Source organism: Phoca vitulina, unplaced genomic scaffold (assembly GCF_004348235.1).
Source record: "Phoca vitulina isolate PV1807 unplaced genomic scaffold, GSC_HSeal_1.0 scaffold8, whole genome shotgun sequence".
In the NCBI taxonomy this organism is placed as follows: Eukaryota; Metazoa; Chordata; class Mammalia; order Carnivora; family Phocidae; genus Phoca; species Phoca vitulina.
The window spans coordinates 35,028,547-35,046,800 of record NW_022589711.1 but is presented as its reverse complement, the minus strand read 5'-3'; the positions used below and the strand labels follow the sequence as shown (position 1 = coordinate 35,046,800).

The window sequence follows — 18,254 nt, the reverse complement described above, 5'->3', positions numbered from 1 at the left end:
GTTTTCAACACTTAAGCTTGCCTTCACATTTCAAACACATTCTTCTTAGGAAAAAAAAAAAAAGATTAATACTATGGCTAGGTTGCATTAGGCGTTCTCTTAACGTTGTCCATTCTGCCTCCAACCAAGAAATGCTGTCAAATTCACAGTGCAAAAAAAAAGTCTGAGTGTCCAAATTGTCTTTGGGATCAGGAATCACAAGGAAGTTCAGGCAGCAAGAATCAGGGAGAGAAAGCAACGGACACCTGCCGTTAGAGTGACCGTCACCTGACAAGGCTCACACTTCTTAGGTTCCCAAATGGTTTTTCCTAATTGCAAAATTGAATAGCACCAACCTGTCTACTCTCTCGTTTCTAAAATGGTATCTGTACCTTACCATCTTAAGATTAGTGAACATATACATTTATTTTATAAAATGTTGTAATTCCTTAAATATGCTCCATTATGCTGATATATACTTCTAGAAATACAGGTCTCTGGGCTGCTCAACAGTACACAAGCAAAACTCTGGGTCCTGCAGCCTCGGCTCCCATATGACGCTGGAGAGCACCAGTTCTTACAGAGAATGCTATGAAATTTTCAAAATAAAGGAAAGCATCTAATTTTCATCTTTTCATTTTTAACTACATATTGGAAGGGAATTGCTCCATTGCTGGAAGCAAAAAGATGCATTTATGCTGAGATATTTGCATTCTTTTTCATAGAGCTTCATGGTTACCTGGAACCAAGTGCATAAACTTAAGTTTCGGATGTCTGAAAATGAGAAGCAGAACCCTCGGCCATAGACTAAGGAAAGCCAGAATGAATATCATGAATGGGTATCAAAAACATTCATTTACTCTTTTCGAAAACAGGTGTACGGTGCTTCCCATACTCTCATCATCGGCTAGGAGGTGGATATACAGCAGTGAACAAGACTGACATGGTCCCAGCCTCGTGCGATCTAAAATTCTTCAGCTGTAAAGAGCTTTCAGAGAAGCTACTGGAACAAAATGTCTTCCAAACAGTACAGAATTGCTGACCCAGACATTTCATCTATTCCAATAATAATACCATGGGAATATTAACATCTTCCTTGAAAGAAAGCCAACCTTATCTTCAGGATGGTAGAGCATGTAGCAAGTTAGAAACCTTATTCTGTGGTGCTTCATGAGGCTGGCATCACGTTACAACACGTTTGAGAAATGAGTTCCAAGTGCGGCCCTGCACAGTTCTATACGGCGACAATGCTGTTTATCAAGGCACCACAGAAGATTGCCGTCTGCCAGAAAGAAGATATTGGATTGCTACAGTGCAATTTGTGGGGATCCACTGGTCCTCCACAAGAGCACCCAGATGCTTTGGGCATTGTAACCAAATGAATACTCTCCACAGCAGTCGGGTTTGCTACAGAGTATTTTAATGTTCCCCCTGTCTTTTTAAAATGTCTCCTCCCTGGACCTTAAGATGCACTAGATGCCATCCCTACCTCTATATTACTGGGAGGGAGGCAAATGAGAGGAATAACAGAATATCCTGTCTACTGTACAATTATTTCTCTAGCCTCCAAAAAACCTAGTTTGTCAAAGAATCAGCATCCCAGCCTTTTAGAGATATCTTATCCATTCATGTCCTCTACTTGGAAAACAGCTCAGAAGTGAGGAGTTTAAACAAGCACAGACCAGCCCAGAAGGAGGTCACGAGGTCTACGGAGTGAAGTACACACATTTCAGGCACACAGAGCCCTCTCAAGACTTCACTTGGACCTAGTAACTCTTAGTTTGGAATATTTTTAAACAAGGCTTGATATCTGGTTTCTAAAATCATAAAAATGAAAGAAAAGGCTAGCATAATGACAAAGGCAGGAATTGGCAGAGAGAGCAAGAAAGAAGGAATAAAAATTATTAAAAAAAACAAACATTTCAAATAGCACAGCAGTTGGAGGCCATTTAATGTAGACTCAAAGTGGATTATTATACCTCATAAACAGGTCCTTGGAGGTTCATAATTAGGGTTCAATCTTTAAGACTCAATATAATTACCTTGAGTTTTCAAATAAAGATCGAACAAGTAAAAAAAAAAAAAATTCAGATGAAATCCTGGTATAATCACAGTTTAGCTAAAAAGTACTACAGAAATTATGCTTAGTGAACCAGGCTTACTCTGCTTGGTTTCCTCACTAATGAGTTAAATAAATCTTTGGCATCTACTCATTTTATATTTGTGTAAGAGTTCTGTTTCTTTTTCGAAAATTATGCTTTGACATTTTGGAGGTGCCTGTGAAATGTCCAAGTACACTCGTCTTGGGGAGTCAATTAAATTACATTTTTCACAAAACAGATCTCATGGGCTGGAAACCCAGGGGCAGCTTCTCTTGGCTCCTGGAGTAAATTCCAAATAGCAAGAGAACTTTACCTTCACTGACTTGCTCTTTTTTGCAGTTTCTGCTTTCCTGGCTGTGCTTTGTTTCTGTTTCTGATTCTTGGCCAAGTTTGACCAGGGTTTTGGTTTGCACACAAACCAATAGTTATCTCCACTGGTGGCAGCAATGAGTGGGGATCTGGTTTTATGGTCTGGCCACTTGTGATCTGCAGGTAGAACTGAAATTTAACCTTGCTCAGGTGAGTGATGACTGAACGTTTGTGTTTGCTGTTGTTTTAATTTGTTGGTTATTTTGCTATCTGTGAGTTCAACTCAGGACAATATTTTGTGCCCAGTGGAAAAGTGAGCAGTCTCTTGAGATATGGAACAGGGAAATTTTATGTTCCAGTGTTTACTTTTGACCTCTAGCTAAAGCTATAGAACCAAGCTTTAAGTTCTTTATCTGAGTCTGTGTACCTGAGGGGGGCAAAAAATCACTGTGTATGTGTGAAGTATTTTCCTACTTCCTGGGGATAATAATAAATTGCTTTAGAGACTAATAAGCATTTAGATAAATCTAACATTTCCAAAATTCTAAGAAAATAAAATGAAAGTCTAATAATTAAAATATATTCACATTTTAAGAAAAAGAACCTTCTCATCAAAAAATGCTGATTTCAGAAGCAGTTTTTTTCTTAGAAAACAAGTTTACGTGATCAAAGCAATCTCTTGTACAAGTCAGACTGATTTGACAACCTGGTTTAAAAATCAGCTATATGTTTTTTCCTTGTTTTATTTGTGTACAGTATAATACATGTGTAATTTCCTACTTTTTTTGAGAGAGTTATTCATTTAAGAGAAAGAGAAAGAGAGAGCATGAGTGGGGGAGGGACAGAGGGAGAGGGAGACGATCCCAAGCAGACTCCACGCTGAACGCAGAGCCCAGAGCATGGCTCGATCCCAGGACTGAGATCATGACCTGAGCTGAAACCAGGAGTCAGATGCTCAACCAACTGAGGCACCCAGGTGCTCTTGTAATTTCATACTTAAATAAGTTTGGATTTATTTCTATCACAAAGGAATTAGTTTATCTGAATTTTTTAAATGTCTTATAAAATTAGTTCACTTTTGAAAGATAAGCTAAGATCACTTCCATATAATGTTTAAGGTTAAGAAAAATACAAAAGTTGTGCTCAAAACAAAATTGAATTATAACCGTGACACACCTTTTTATATCAATAGTAATTATGTTCTGTGATGTGTCAGTTTAAGCATAATTTCCAATATCTTTAAGTTACATACTTTTTGCCTTAAAGTATCCGGTCATTCCAGAATTGACAGAAGACCATGAAGAACAAAAGTTGGTGAAAATTTTAAAATTGTAGGTTTGCACAAAGGGAGCTTTATTTGACTTGGTTTATAATACTTGCAATAGCAAGTCTAGGGGCGCCTGGGTGGCTCAGTCGTTAAGCGTCTGCCTTCGGCTCAGGTCATGATCCCAGGGTCCTGGGATCGAGCCCCACATCAGGCTCCCTGCTCCGCGGGAAGCCTGCTTCTCCCTCTCCCACTCCCCCTGCTTGTGTTCCCTCTCTGGCTGTCTTTCTCTCTGTGAAATAAATAAAACCTTTAAAAAAAAAAAAAATAGCAAGTCTATAAAAATGTAATAAAATGTTAAAATTATGGCAAAGTTCGCACAACTTTGATGGGTTTATTCATAAAGTAATTTTAAAAAATGTAATGCATGACAAATACCCTATTAACATAAAACTAAAATGCAGTTACCTATATTGAAATGACAGATTGATCTTGGAGAAATCAGCCTATGCTTATAAAAAGTAATAAAGGTTATTTTTCTACATAATCTGCCCAGAGAGCAGAGAGATTCGGTATCTCACAAGAGTACTTTTTTTGTGCTTTGTGCTAACTGGAATATATCTCTGAATATTTATTTATTTATTTATTTGACAGAGAGAGACACAGCAAGAGAGGGAACACAAGCAGGGGGAGTGGGAGAGGGAGAAGCAGACTCCCTGCAGAGCAGGGAGCCCGATGTGGGGCTCGATCCCAGGGCCCTGGGATCATGACCTGAGCAGAAGGCAGACGCCTAATGACTGAGCCACCCAGGTGCCCCTCCCTGAATATTTAAAATGACATAAAAGTTCTTCATTTCCTAATGATTTAAGATATCTTGTAGATTATAAAATAATCTATTGTTGCTTTATTCAGTAGGCAAACTACAAATATTCATTGTTCTCATGCATCCACAATCCTATATTAGTCACGTAATGAAATCTTCTCTAATTAATATTTGATTTTGCCTTCCCAAAATCAGACCCTAAATTCAGAAAAAAAAAAAAAAAAAGTTTTCCAAGATATCTTTTATATCTGAACTATCCTTAAGTTTTCCCATTTGACACCTGGGCAAGCACAAGATTTGTTCCTTAACTTTACAAAAAGTAGAATGTCAGAAATAATTAGGTTTGCTATGCCCTTATTTATGAATAGCTCAACACCATCAAAAATTGCATAGGAAGATTTATCAAATCAAATGAGAAGCTCAGCCTTCCCTAGGCTAATTTTGTATGGGTAAAATATTATAATATAAATAAAGTCCAGAGATGGTGTACTTTACACAAAGGTCCTGGGTATGTGAAATGTCCTCACTCTCTGTGATACGTTCTTACCCTCCGGGGAAACACTGATTAAATAAGACCAATGTCCTACGCCCTGACAGAGGATTTTAACTCTCCTTCTTGCTGATTACTGTTCATGAACTTAACCACAGATTAATCACAGCCACTTACTCTTATCCTCACCAAGTGGTCTCTGCTTCCCTCTCAAGTTTGCCTAGACATTCTGCTGTAAGTTATAGACCACAATATGCCTTTAACAAAGAAAGAGTCTAAGGGCCTGGTGGAAACAACTTTACCGGATACTCTTTCTTCAATCTTGTGAGTAGAGGCTTCTGAGGTGCCACCGCATAGGCAAGCATGAGACAGTATGAGGTGGCTAAATCAGATTCTGAGGACTTCTTTTAGTCCACAAATAGATAACTTCGTGAAATCAAATTAATGACCCAAGATGCAAAGGAATAAGAATTATACAGAACTCATCGAACTGATACTGGAAATCTAATTTCCGTATGTATTGTGGAAAATCATTGGCATTATGTGTAATGTTCTACTGTCTAAATGGGGAACACCTTTAGCATTCATCTCCATCGATCTCTAACCCTCAATTTAGCTGACTCTGATTTTGCAAACTAAATGAAACATTCTTTCAAGGGTAGCTTGTTCTCCTTGGTCCCTCAGAATTCAGGAAGAAATATTTTTTCTAAGTCACTGTATTTTTTAAATGCAATAACATTTCTTGCATAGGCTCAGTAAGAATCTATCTTCCCTTTTACTGGGAGGTCACTAGGCAAATAGACTAAGCAACGGAGGCCAAACCCAGAGCGTCATATTTAAACATAAGCCTCATTTCATCGAATATCATAAAGCCCATCATGAAGCAAAAAAGGGTTCTAACTTCATATTTGGAGCCAATACCCACAAAGTTCTCCCAAGAAGTTGAACCAAGACCTGTTTGTGACTTACAAGGCGCTGACTTTACAGGCAGTAAGGAAGGTCACTTCCTGGATTGTCGGGAACTTTAGCAGATTTGGGGAAACTGGAGGAATGAGAAATTCACCACACTTAAAAGTGCTAAAGATGAAACCTGGAGGTGATTTTCGAGGTTGGTTTCCTGCCCTTGGAACAGAAGAGGAAATAATAGCATCTCAGGAAGATCACTGGAGTGAAGGAAGCCATTGAAATGCTCTCCTAGATTCCTTAATAAATTATCCAATAGAGGTTAACTTTCTGGCTTCACTAATAACAGTTGCTCCGGGATGAACGGTACAGCATAGGGGATATAGTCAGTAGTTGTAAGGTGACAGATGGGAGCCACGCTCGCAGTGAGCATAGCCTAAGGTATAGATATGCAGAATCACTATGTTGTATGCCTGAAACTAACGTACCTCATGTAACACTGTGTGTCAATTATACTATAATAAAAAAAAGTAAGAGTTGTTCAGCACACTATGGAGCCAGATTTGCTATCCCACATACAAGAAAGCTTTTTCATATGCTAATTAAAACTTCTCCTGAACTTATGTCAATGAATCAAGCCCAAATACAATACCTTTTTGTGACCATGAAAAATCTCTGGAGATTATTTACGATAACAAAGGAAATTGTCATATTGGAGCACCATCTAACAGACCCACCCAAGGAATACAGAATTCTCTAAGGGTATGCACATTCGTTTTCATTCACTATTACTGATTAGGATATCTGTAAGGATACATATTTACTTATCAAAAATTACTAGTGATGCAAATGATGCTTTTTCTAAAATTCCAATCAAATTTTGTCCTGGATAGATGCAAACGGTTTCTGTCCATTTGAATCCAAAGGTTACAATTTTATTATCCTGTGGGGCATTACTCAGCTTGGTATATGATTCAGAAATCTTATTCCAGTATACTTTCTTTTAGCAATGAAAATACTTTTGCTACTCTTATACTTTTGTAGATCAGCTGTATCATCTTGCTGCATCCCTCATCAAGGAACAACTCACCATTAATGAATTAAAATAATCTCTGACCCTGTTCTTCCTAAAAAACACATGGACAAAAAAGTCTATGCTTAAAAGAAAAAAAGAATAAGAATGCAGTAGTTTGTCCTCATTCCTTAATGGGACTCTCAAGAGATGTTTCCTCCTTTCTTACTATTTTCAGTATTTCCCACAATAAGCATAAATCCATTTTCAATAGAAAAAGACAACTCAAAAAACTTTTCTGAATGTGTAGTTGGGTGTCACTATGTACTAGGAGACATCACTGAAAGGCGTATGGGGGTGGTGTATGTGTACCTTGCAGGAAAAAGGTTGGGCAACATTTAGCCGACCTTTCAACTTTCCAGACCACTTGCTCTACCAAAAAGTTTACTGCCTAATTCCCAATGAGTCATGATTTCACCGATTATTCCTATCAGACCACGCACATGCTAATTTGATGGCATCGGTAATATAAATCAGTGTTTACTCACAGTCTTAAAGAAAAGTTTGTAAGACTTATAAGAAATTCAGTAAAATTCACAACTACATGGTTAGGTTTATCAAGAAGCCGCTGCAGAGCAACTTAACATAACACTAGCTACAGGTAGGCCTTCAAGTACCCACACGTGACCAATAACAGGGCACGAGAAAGGGAAGGACAGCAGAATTCTAGAAAGGCACAGCAGTGGCTGGTGCCCTTGGACATCCTACAGGCCCACACATATCCTTGGAGTGCGTCTCCAAGAAGCTGCTCAAGGGAAGAGTGAGGTCAAGTCAGATGAAGAAGATTACCAGTCGCTCCATCTCCTGCTCCCTGAGTCTCTCCTCCCTCTGCCGCCGGTGATAATCCATCAGGTCATCGCGGCCTGAAATGGAGCTGATGCTGCTTTTCCTTTCCCGAAGGATGGGCTGGGGAGTTCCTGAGGCCTGTCTGAGGCTGTCCAAATCCGCATCATCAAACTCGACAGATCCACAAGAGAAGTTCCTCCTGGCGGCAAACACTCTGTCCGGCTCCCCGGGAGGAAACGAGTGACCTGGGCCAGGCCCGGAGTAGGAAGCCCTGTCAAGGTCATCGGAGGTACAGGAGGAGGTGGAGGCCAGAAGCATCTTGCGAGCCACTCGCGGACTGGCAGGGACACTGAGGGTGGAACTGACGTAAGGATGGCCCTCAGACGCTGAGGGTTTATAGGGTAAAGCCCCTGAGCTCAAAGAAGAAAAATTCAGGTAATTGTCATTGTCTATGATGCTATGAGGTAGATCCTTTTCCCCCAGTTTTGTTCGTTTGGAACTGCCCAGAGAGTTTCTGGGAGGCAAACTGAGGGGCGTCAGCTGGTTGTCGGTGGCCCTGTGTAACCTGGGGAGAGAGCGGCTGTAGGCTCCCATGTGACTCAGGCTGCTGCCCGAATACTTCCTAGTTCTTAAACCCATGTTTTCAGATGCCGGCTCCTTGTGTCGGCTCAACTTGGGCTGAAGGGTCAGGTTGTCCTGGATGCTCATTTTCCTGGCTTGCTTTGGGCTTGAAGGCATGCTTGCTGCCCCCGATCTGCTGATGGGAGAGGGGCCCGTGTCACTCAGGGGACTTCCGTTCCACATGGCCAGGAGCGAGCCGGACACCTTCCGGCCTTCCAGCCCCCCGAGAAAGTAGACATTGTCGTGGGATTTATTCCTTGAGCTATATTTGGAGTAGGGAGGCTTCTCTGCGAGCCTCAAGGACCTTTCACTGTCCCGGCCAGTATAATGATCGAAGTCCCCTCTCCCAAGTGGGTACCCACTGAGGGAGGGGGAAGTGCTGAGTAGAGGGGTGGGCGGTTTCATGGAAATATTTTTGTCAGTCCCATCGCAGGAGAACTGCTTGCTTCCCTGGATTTTGGCCAGGGAGGGGCTGCTCCTGACACTGGTTCCCAGAGGGGAAGGGCTTCTCTTAGCAGCCACAGGTTGCGAGAGGGTTAAATAAGAGCCAGAATAGTCTCCATTGGCTTTAAATCTCAGGCTGGAAGAATATTTCTTCGGGCTCAGGCTCTCCATCATGTTTGGGGAATCGTCCTCAAGGGAATTTGCCACCAAGCTTGCCTCTAAGCTACCATTTTGTAAATCGAGCTGCTTCTGCGTGTGGCAATGCTCCGCCATGATCTTGTTGGAATCTGTAAAGGAAAAAAGAGAAAATCTTACTTAGCAAAGAAGATTGAAAAAGAGCAAGGACTTGTCAGCCTACATCTGAACAAATAGCCTTGCAGTCCGACCTGATGTAATTAACAAGCACAAACTCTGTTTTAGTAATAAATCTGGTAAAACTATTGCAAAATGAAGAACCATAAAGAACACTGATCTGGGGGGCACCTGGGTGGCTCAGTCGGTTAAGCGTCTGCCTTCGGCTCAGGTCATGATCCCAGGGTCCTGGAATCGAGCCCTGCATCAGGCTCCCCGCTCAGCGAGGAGCCTGCTTCACTCTCTCCCTCCGCTGCTCCCCCTGCTTGTGCTTTCTCTCTCTCTCTCTCAAATAAATAAATAAAATCTTAAAAAAAAAAAAAAAAGAACACCGATCTGGGATGCTTTTTGTACAAAAGAAAAATAACTCAAGAGGCCATGGATGATATTTGAGAAGAACAAATCCCTAACAAAGTACAGGTGAGGTTCGTCCATAAAAGAGACAATTTCCCGTTAGTGTTCCAGTCCTTGGTGGACCACCTGCTTCCTGAGTACCACGCAAACACCCAATGTGGTGATGCAATGCACCCTCCTTTGGATGTCTCTGCTAGAATCATTAACTGCTCAGAAGTCAAGTCCTGCAGAGATAAAATTCACATTCTGGCACACACAGAGAGTTTCACATTAGACACTGATCAGTAACATGAGGGTCAGAAGGTGACTCTTTAAAGGGGGCTATGAGAGTTACCTTCTCAAGAAAGATTTCATAAAGTTCATGCACCCATCAGAAAAGGCAGGTAATCGAGGAAACAGAGAAAAGAGGGTTCCCCAAACTACTGCCATCTCAGGGTCAGGAGGCAGTATTTAAAACCTGAAACTGGAGTATCCTTCAAGTTCCAGGCACCCTAAATGAATCATGCTCATCCTTGATCTCACACTCTTGTTTGAATTCCATTAACTTAAGAAAATAAGTTTTAGGTTATGAAAACGTACTTTAAATACAAATTATCGCTGCAAATGAGAAGGCTTGTATTTGTAACTGAAAAAAATATGTATTTTGCAGATTATCATCAAAGGAAAGACACAGTTTAAACATTCACATTGAACTCATGCAATGCTGAGATGGCCCAACACCTCAGCCTCCTCAGACACTAGGTATTACATCCCTGGTCTCTGTATCAACAGAGTCATTCATGGTGAGTAACCAATTCTATGACGGGCTTGCTTCCGTAACTAGGCCACAAGTTTAAGGAAGAGGGGTAGATGTAGTATTTCATCTCATCTCCAGCCTCTTCTGACTCCCATGGACCCACTGGTGAGACACTCAATGAACACTAGTTTTCAATTTCTGTCACAGCCTTCCTCCACTGAGTCCTAGCCAGAGATTGGGGACTTCGCCTTGCATGCTCAGCTTTGCAGATTTCCTGGGCAGATTCAGACAGTAGAGTAGGGAACTGCTTCTTATCCAGGCTGGGGCCAAGAAACAGTCTGGGTGTTTAAATCCTAGTGATGGGCTGAGTACCCATCATCTTGTAAAGTCAAGCTTCCCCCAGTAAGCTCTGCTTTGGGTTCCCTATCCTCCAACCCAAATCCCTGCCCTGGTGGATTAAAAGCATGATTATCTTTTGGAGTAGACCTCAAGAAAAAAAAAAATGAGATTCTCCTTTAGAACTGCCTCCCAGCTGGAATCTGGTCCTGCAATCTGGCTTTTGTCAGGTCTTTCAATCTTCAAGGACCATGCCATCTCTGCCCCTAAGCCAAATGTCCCTTTCAGCAGCTGTTTATGACCACCAGCTATGATCTTTAAAGCAACGCAAGCCTGGTTTGAGACATACCTCCCTCTGCCCCCTTGGAGGACTGAAACCAAGATGACCTCCAGTCATGATCCCCTCTGTTCTCAACTAACTTCATCTCTGCTTGGTCTGCCATGCTCAAATTCCAGCAAACCTTGGCCAATTCCCTCAAGTTAAATATTTTCAAATTGAAGAAACAAGGAAATAAGTGGGCCCTGAGGACATTACAGTGTTATTTATTATGAGGGGCAAATACCCTAAATGCCTAACAATAGGGAAAAAGTTAAATAAGCTATAATACTTCATATGGGTGAATATTACACACTCATTTAAAATAATTATTTTGAAGTATAATTTCTAGTCTAAAAAGTGCATTCATATAATGTTCAGTAAATTTTAAAAGTCATATATAAATGAGTACAGTTTTCTTATATGTACACCCACCCAAACACACTGATTACACACAGACACTCAGGTCAAAATCCTGGGAGTCATCATTGATATCCCCAATCAATGTCTCCTCTCTCAATCCTATCCCTCATCTATCACTTCCTTCCTCATTTTATCCATCAATAAATCTTATCAACATTGTCCCTAAAACATAGTCTCAATCTGATCATTTCTTGCCATTTCCACCGCTACCCCCCTATTATGAACCAATATCTTCTCTTGTTTTGTCTATATGCCTATTCTACACCAAGAACAAGAACAATGGAATGGAAGAAATCATGCCAAAAAGTCAGTAGTGGTTTTATCTGGGTGGAGGTATTACCAGTGATTTTTAATTCACCTCTCATACTAGTTTGTACTTTGCACATTTTATGCACTCTATCTGACTTGCTTTGACAGTTAAGGGGGGGAAAACAGTGTAAAATACTAGAGTATAATCTGTGGCAATACTTCTCTTTTTAAAAATTTGCATTTATTGGGCGCCTGGGTAGCTCAGATGGTTGGGCGTCTGTCTTCGGCTCGGGTTATGGTCCCAGGGTCCTGGGATCGAGTCCTGCATTGGGCTCCCTGCTCCTTGGGAGCCTGCCTCTTCCTCTGCCCCTCTCTCTCTCTGTATCTCATGAATAAATAAATAAAATCTTTTATAAAAATAAAAAATTGCATTTATTTTATTTCAGCTTTATTGAGGTATGATTGACAGATAAGATTGCAAGATATTTAAAATGGACATTGTGGTAATTTGATGTACATACATGTTGTGAATGGATTCTCACCATCTGGTTAGTTAACACATCCATCACCTCAAACACGTGTGTGTGTGTGAAAGAAAGAGAGAGAGAGAAAGAGAGAACATTCAAGTTGTAAATGAGTTGGTAAAAGGGTACAGACTTTCAGCTACAAGATGGATGTCTGAGGATCTAATATAAAACATGGTGACTACACTGTAGTTGAAAACACTATTGTATAATTGAAATTTGCTAAGAAAGTAGAACTTAAGTGTTCTCAGAAATACTTCATGTTTAAGTTGATTACGTTCTCATTTTTCCTAAGCTTTTGTCGAACTGTTGAGCCAGATAATAACTCTTCTAAAAAAGGTTCTTGGTCAGACTAACTTAATATGTAAATATCTGATGACTTCAACATTTTTCCCAACTCTTCTTAATGACTCAGGCAAAATGTTAATTGTGCAAATATACCCATTCCGTACTCTAATCATCTGAAAAACTACAAAATCAAACACAACGCCTCCCCTAATATGAGTAAAGTGAACAAAGTGGTTACAAAAAAATTCCCAGAAGTCTGCTGAACACAGCTTGTACAATAATATTAGCATCCTCATCTTCTAAAAAATGTAGTTAACAGGATACATACTTGAAGTGGTTCTAATTATTGTACGGAAAAATTTAAAATCCCAACAGAAAGTTCTAGGTACTTTATTCATTAAATGGTTCATAGGTGCCCACCGTGCATCAGATATTGATTTAGGTATTAGTGGGGCTCGCTAACGTTCCTGACCTCCTCCTTCAGAAACACAGAGGTGTTGCTCTTGTACACCCCTATGACATTGGGTATGGCTACATCTCTTGCTTTGATCAAGGAACAATGAGAGAAAGTGACATGTCAGTTCCAAGCCGAAACATGAAGAACTGGGGCATGATTCACTCTTTCCAGCCCCCCGCCAAGATGACTAGCATGCATCCAAGTTTATGCAGACTTTCTTAGCCTATACCCCTCAGTGAGGACACCATGAAACAGGACCCTTGCCAACCCAAGATTGTCTTAAGCCACTGAGATTTGGGAGTTGTTTGCTACTATGAAGGTGTTAATCTTCCTTAAGTTCTTACCATAAACTAGGCTTTCAGCTGGGCACTGGGAAGTATGTGGTCATATTCCACTTCCTGCCTTTACATAGCTTACAATCCAAAGGGAAAGACATTCATATGAACAAATGATTGCCATACAGTGTGACACGTGCCTTAATAGAGAACTGACTGACACATAGGTAAAGGGGCATGGAGGGGACTAACCCAGTGAGAGAGTGGGAGTCTGTGGAAATCATAGTGGAAAGAAATGACAATAAAGTTAAGTCCCATTGAAGGAAAGAGAATCTGACGAGTACTATCTAAGGGTAGCATAAGGCCACTTCTACACCTAAAATTCTGTGATTTTAAGGGTATAAAGAAATCCCCAAGCCCATTAGACTACTAGCACATGCAGCAAATGTCCTGTCTCTGACAGAATTAACAACAAAAATTGTGTAAGGAAAAAGAAACGGTTATTTTCTTTATTATGGTCCTTTTTGAAAAAAGTCTAGCATGTAAATCTGCTGGGATGAACTATATTTAATAATCATGCATTTCTCTCTCATAGTGATCGAAATCCTTTCCCATCTCTACCACCATGTAAGATACACCCTCAAGGGTCCCAGCCATTTGCCTACCCTAAGAGTGGTTTGAATTGGAAAGCAATCTTCCAACCATTTAGGATATCTTAGACAAGGCTACAAGAGGAAATCCGTGAGATATTAGAATAGACAAGAAGAGAATTAAAGTCAGTTCGTGGAGAGACTTTGGTTTTAAGATAATGTATACAAAATGGGAAACAGAGCTAAGTTAGAAGAAGAATTCCCACAATGTGCAGAGACAGCAATCCAGAAAGTAAGCCAGAGCACATGTGATTAAGTAGAAGTCAAAAATTAAACAGTGAACCCAAACACTGCATTTTAAATATTTACTCTGTTAACAGCACAGAGTTGAAGGGCTTAACACCTCATGTCAAAAAATGGATATTTAGAAGTTTAATTTTCTTAAAGAGTATAGTTTTTCTGTTTTCTCCTAATAAAATTGGTCAGGTCACTATGTATAAAGCAAATAAATTCTATTTTGGTGTGAAAAAAGTTTAATTTTTGACTCAGCCATATAAGATAATGATGTCATTTTAGATGATGAAATATATTACTATATTTGAATTTGTTTGCAGTTGCAAATGTTACTTAATCACCCAAATAAAATACTAACAAATTCTCTTCCCTCTTCATTTGGGCAAATAAAACGAGAGAGTATCAAACTCCTACAGGTTTCTTACTACCTTATAGGGTGGTAACACTTGATACCCTCACACGTGCGTTTCTAAAAATCAAAAAGTATAATTACTGAAGCAGTTTGGTTGGCCAAACAAAATGCAATACGAAAATATTGCAACGTAGTAGTTGCTGAAAGATCAGCTTTACAGACTCCAGGGAAGAGACAAGCAGGACATTTGCAAAGAAGCCACATCTGAGAAACATGTAACATTACTCCCCCATATGCACATACTTGTAGGGGAAATTTAAGCATGATTTGGACATACGGACATTCCAGAGAATATTTGAAGGAATATTCATGTTTGATACCCCAGTTTTTCAGTTCAAACTCACTGGGTCTCTTAAAGATATGTAAAAGGCTGTACATGTAAAAATTTATCATCAAATACAAATATGGAACTGACTCATTTTCCTGAAGCTTAGTTCACCCGCCCTAGCTGAGTGCATCTGTATACCTGTCTCAATTTGATATCTCTTAATCCCACCAACCAATTCAACTCAAAAGGTAAAGAATCAGCTGGTGCCCCTGCTGACCCCAGGAGCGACAATCATGGCATGATGTCTTTCTCCTTTCCTACTTCCAGAGTATTCTTTTCATTGCAGGTGAGATCACACAAGTGGAAGCTAAGAAATGGGGAAAGCACAAGAGAACGGAGAATGGTAACCAGTACGTACTTTGAAGGAAGATGAAAGGGTGAACAAGCAGGCGGAAGGGTGGAAAACACAGTTGGAAGAGTTTGGGTTTAATGAGGAAATGAGGGAAGGAGTGTTGGGATGGGAACACTGCAGATAGAATGCATCAGAGACTGCAGCTGAGTTTAAGATGAGGAAGAGCTAGGATGGTGCAGGTAAAAGGAAGGTGTTGCCGAAGTGGCAAAGGAGAGGGAGGGCAGTAGTGGGGAGAGATCTGCGTTAACATGTGTAAGAGGGGAGGCAGGCAAGGAAGACTCCGTTTCCAGCCTGGCTTCTGGGTCTACACTGGTGTGTTTATTTTGGGTTTCCTACACATCTTATGTAAACAAAAAGAAGTCTCAGGGAAATTATAAAACGACTGCATTGTTATTATGGAAGCAAAAGAGTCCCGAGGGCTTGAGCAACTCCGTTGTATTACATGCATATCCACAGAATGGGCGTGGAGAAGGGGAGAAGTCATCTGGTGCCCATCTGAGAGAAAAGACAACACCGGGAAGTCTAAACAGGAAAGAAGTTAATGTATGCTGAAACGTTTGGGCTTACTTTCCAATCCATAAATTTAATCCCCCCAGAGCTCTTGTTATTTTATCACCTGAAATGTACATCAGCTCACTGTCAATTAGAAAATGCCAGAAGTCATGAAGAGATCTCTGGAAGATTGCACAGAAACTCACAGCGCTTTTTCCCTAGAGAAGAAAATTACTTGAAAAACTATCTCGAGGATCATGTTGATGAGTTTCTTTGTAGCTCCTTTGCTCTTTGAACCACAGTTCTGGCATCTGTTTTAAAAGAGTTCTCCAGCACTCCGTACACTCAGTAACAACACAACAAAGCTGATCCCATTCAAACTGTGTCACCAACAGGGAATTTACAGCACTGCAATGGCCTGAGATGTAGGGATCTTGGTTTCAAGATGCTGAAAACACACCCAGAGAGGAAAGTTTTAAGAAACAAATTAACACAAAGCGTGTGTTATGTTGTGTTGCACTGCGCTGCATTGCGTTGCGTTGTGTTAAGGGAGAAGGACTTACAGTCTGACCCATATAAATGCAGTTATCCAGAAACCCCAAAAGAGTTTGGAGGAGTCCTAAACTATATGATGCATTACTTGTCATTTGACCTTGCCATGCACCGACACTTCCTAGGGTCACCCAGAACAGAGGGGATTAATCAGAGGAGGACTGGCGGAGCAGAGCAGGTGATGGGAGAGGGGAGACTGTTTCATACAGCTGGGAAGAGGTGAGGATGTAGATTACAGAAGCCAACTCAGAAAAAAATAATACCCTCCAAGATCAGGAGGGTATCGGTTAAAATTTCCACTTCATAAAAAAGTTTGAGTCTCCACTGTGCCCTACAGGGGCCCTTGGAGCTGAGGGGCTGGCTCTGGGCGCTTTTGCTGTCCCAGACGGTGGCTGACGCTGGTGTTCAGAGCTCTCCCAGAACACTGGTGGTCCAGGGGCTGGTCTCTTTCAGCGCTGATGTCTACAATATGGTGAGGTTATAAATAAAGCACGCACTGATGACATGTAATTGAATTCAGACACCAGCTTAGAGCAGTCCCTCAAAAGCAGTGCCATTCTTTACAGGAATTCTGGGGAGGAGGGGTATTCCTGTGACAGCAGATGGGGCCTGAGGGGGAGCTTTTAGAGGACAAAAAGGGAAAACCAGGAAATCTATTTCAGCCTCAAACCCCAAGCTTAAGAATGGAGAACAATGGATACAATTCCATTGTACAATACCATACAAGAAAACATGATGGGGGGGGCAGGGGGGAGGGCTAATCCCAACAAGAAATGTGTGTTATGTTGTGTTGCACTGAAATCCCAACAAGAAAACATGATGAGGGGGGCAGAGGGGAGGGCTAACAAGAAGCTTCGCGGGAATAACCACTTCCTTCTCTAGCCATATTTTCATTTCAGGACTCCAAAAGCAGCCATTTCCCCCATCCTCTGTTATCCAAACATCATCCTCATTGAAACCTTCAGTCCTCTCAGCTCTCCCTTTCACAAACATCCCCTCCTTTTGCACAAATATTTCCTTTCATCACTAAATCCTCCTCAGCCTCCTCCATCTCTGCAAACAAGCCTCACCTCTCCACTCAGCCCTACACCCACTGGCAAACACCTCCTCCCGGCAACTATCCCCAGATCCTGCCTCTTCCACAGATCACCTCCCACACACAGTTTCTGCAAGCATCCCTAAATGATCGCCTCAACACTCATCTCCTCATCTCCCACTCACTCATCCCGCTTCCTAAACTCTGTTCCTTTAAACTCTTGCTCCTCACTCGAGGTTTTATATCCCAGTGCAGAGAAGAAAACCACTTCTGTTAGTAGACCTGTACCGTTCTTGTTCTTTTTGCAAATAAAGACAGCAGCCAATGGATTCCCACTCCTCTTCCCTTGCGCCATGCTCTTTTGTCATTTAAAGATCTGCCTATTTTGGGGCGCCTGGGTGGCTCAGTCGGTTAAGCATCTGCCTTCGGCTCAGGTCATGTGGGATCGAGACCCACATCGGGCTCTCTGCTAGGCAGGGAGTCTGCTTCTCCCTCTGCCCCTTATCCCGCTCTTGAGCTCTCTCTCTCAGATAAATAGATAAAATCTTAAAAAAAAAAAAAGATCTGCCTATTTGAACAAAATCATTAGTATCCATTAGACGCATGTACATAGGTTGATAATCTCCAAGGAAGATATTTCCATCTCTCCATAAGATCCAAAAAAAAGCAATTGCACAGGAATAAATGTATCTGAAAGGCAGAGGAAGAAGGCTGTTTTGTCCTTGCAGATGGATCCTATTCACAGGTGGCTGTAAATCTTACTGTGGGCAGTCACGCACACACACCCTCACAGACAGACGCATGCTGCCCACATGCCCACGGCAGCCTGAAATGCACGAAGGCTTTCCATGACTGCCAGAGGAGGCTCTCCAGAACCCAGGCAACTCAGGGCATCCTTGCAACTGGCCGGCTGTCGGGGTGACCCACGGCCGGGCTGGGGAGAGAGGTGAGGACCAATGGCTGACATGACTTTTCAGGACACTGATCACACAGTGTCTCTCTTGGTTTGCTTTGGTTTTGCTACATTATATTCTGGAGTCACCTAAGCAAAGAGGTCAGGGAAACCATTAAAGAAAGAACAGAAGCATCAAATACC

General features: G+C 41.3%; 1 protein-coding gene across 6 annotated transcripts in view; it reads right to left on the bottom strand.

The window, feature by feature from the left end:
* The window catches only part of PHLDB2 (pleckstrin homology like domain family B member 2), a 105,439-nt gene that overhangs the window by 78,266 nt on the left and 8,919 nt on the right, over positions 1-18,254 (bottom strand). For all 6 annotated transcript variants that reach the window (XM_032406519.1, XM_032406523.1, XM_032406524.1 and 3 more), the window contains exon 2: positions 7,732-9,080. In XM_032406519.1, coding sequence (XP_032262410.1) covers positions 7,732-9,066 — 1,335 coding nt within the window. In that variant the 5' untranslated portion in view covers positions 9,067-9,080. The remainder of the gene's footprint in view (positions 1-7,731; positions 9,081-18,254) is intronic.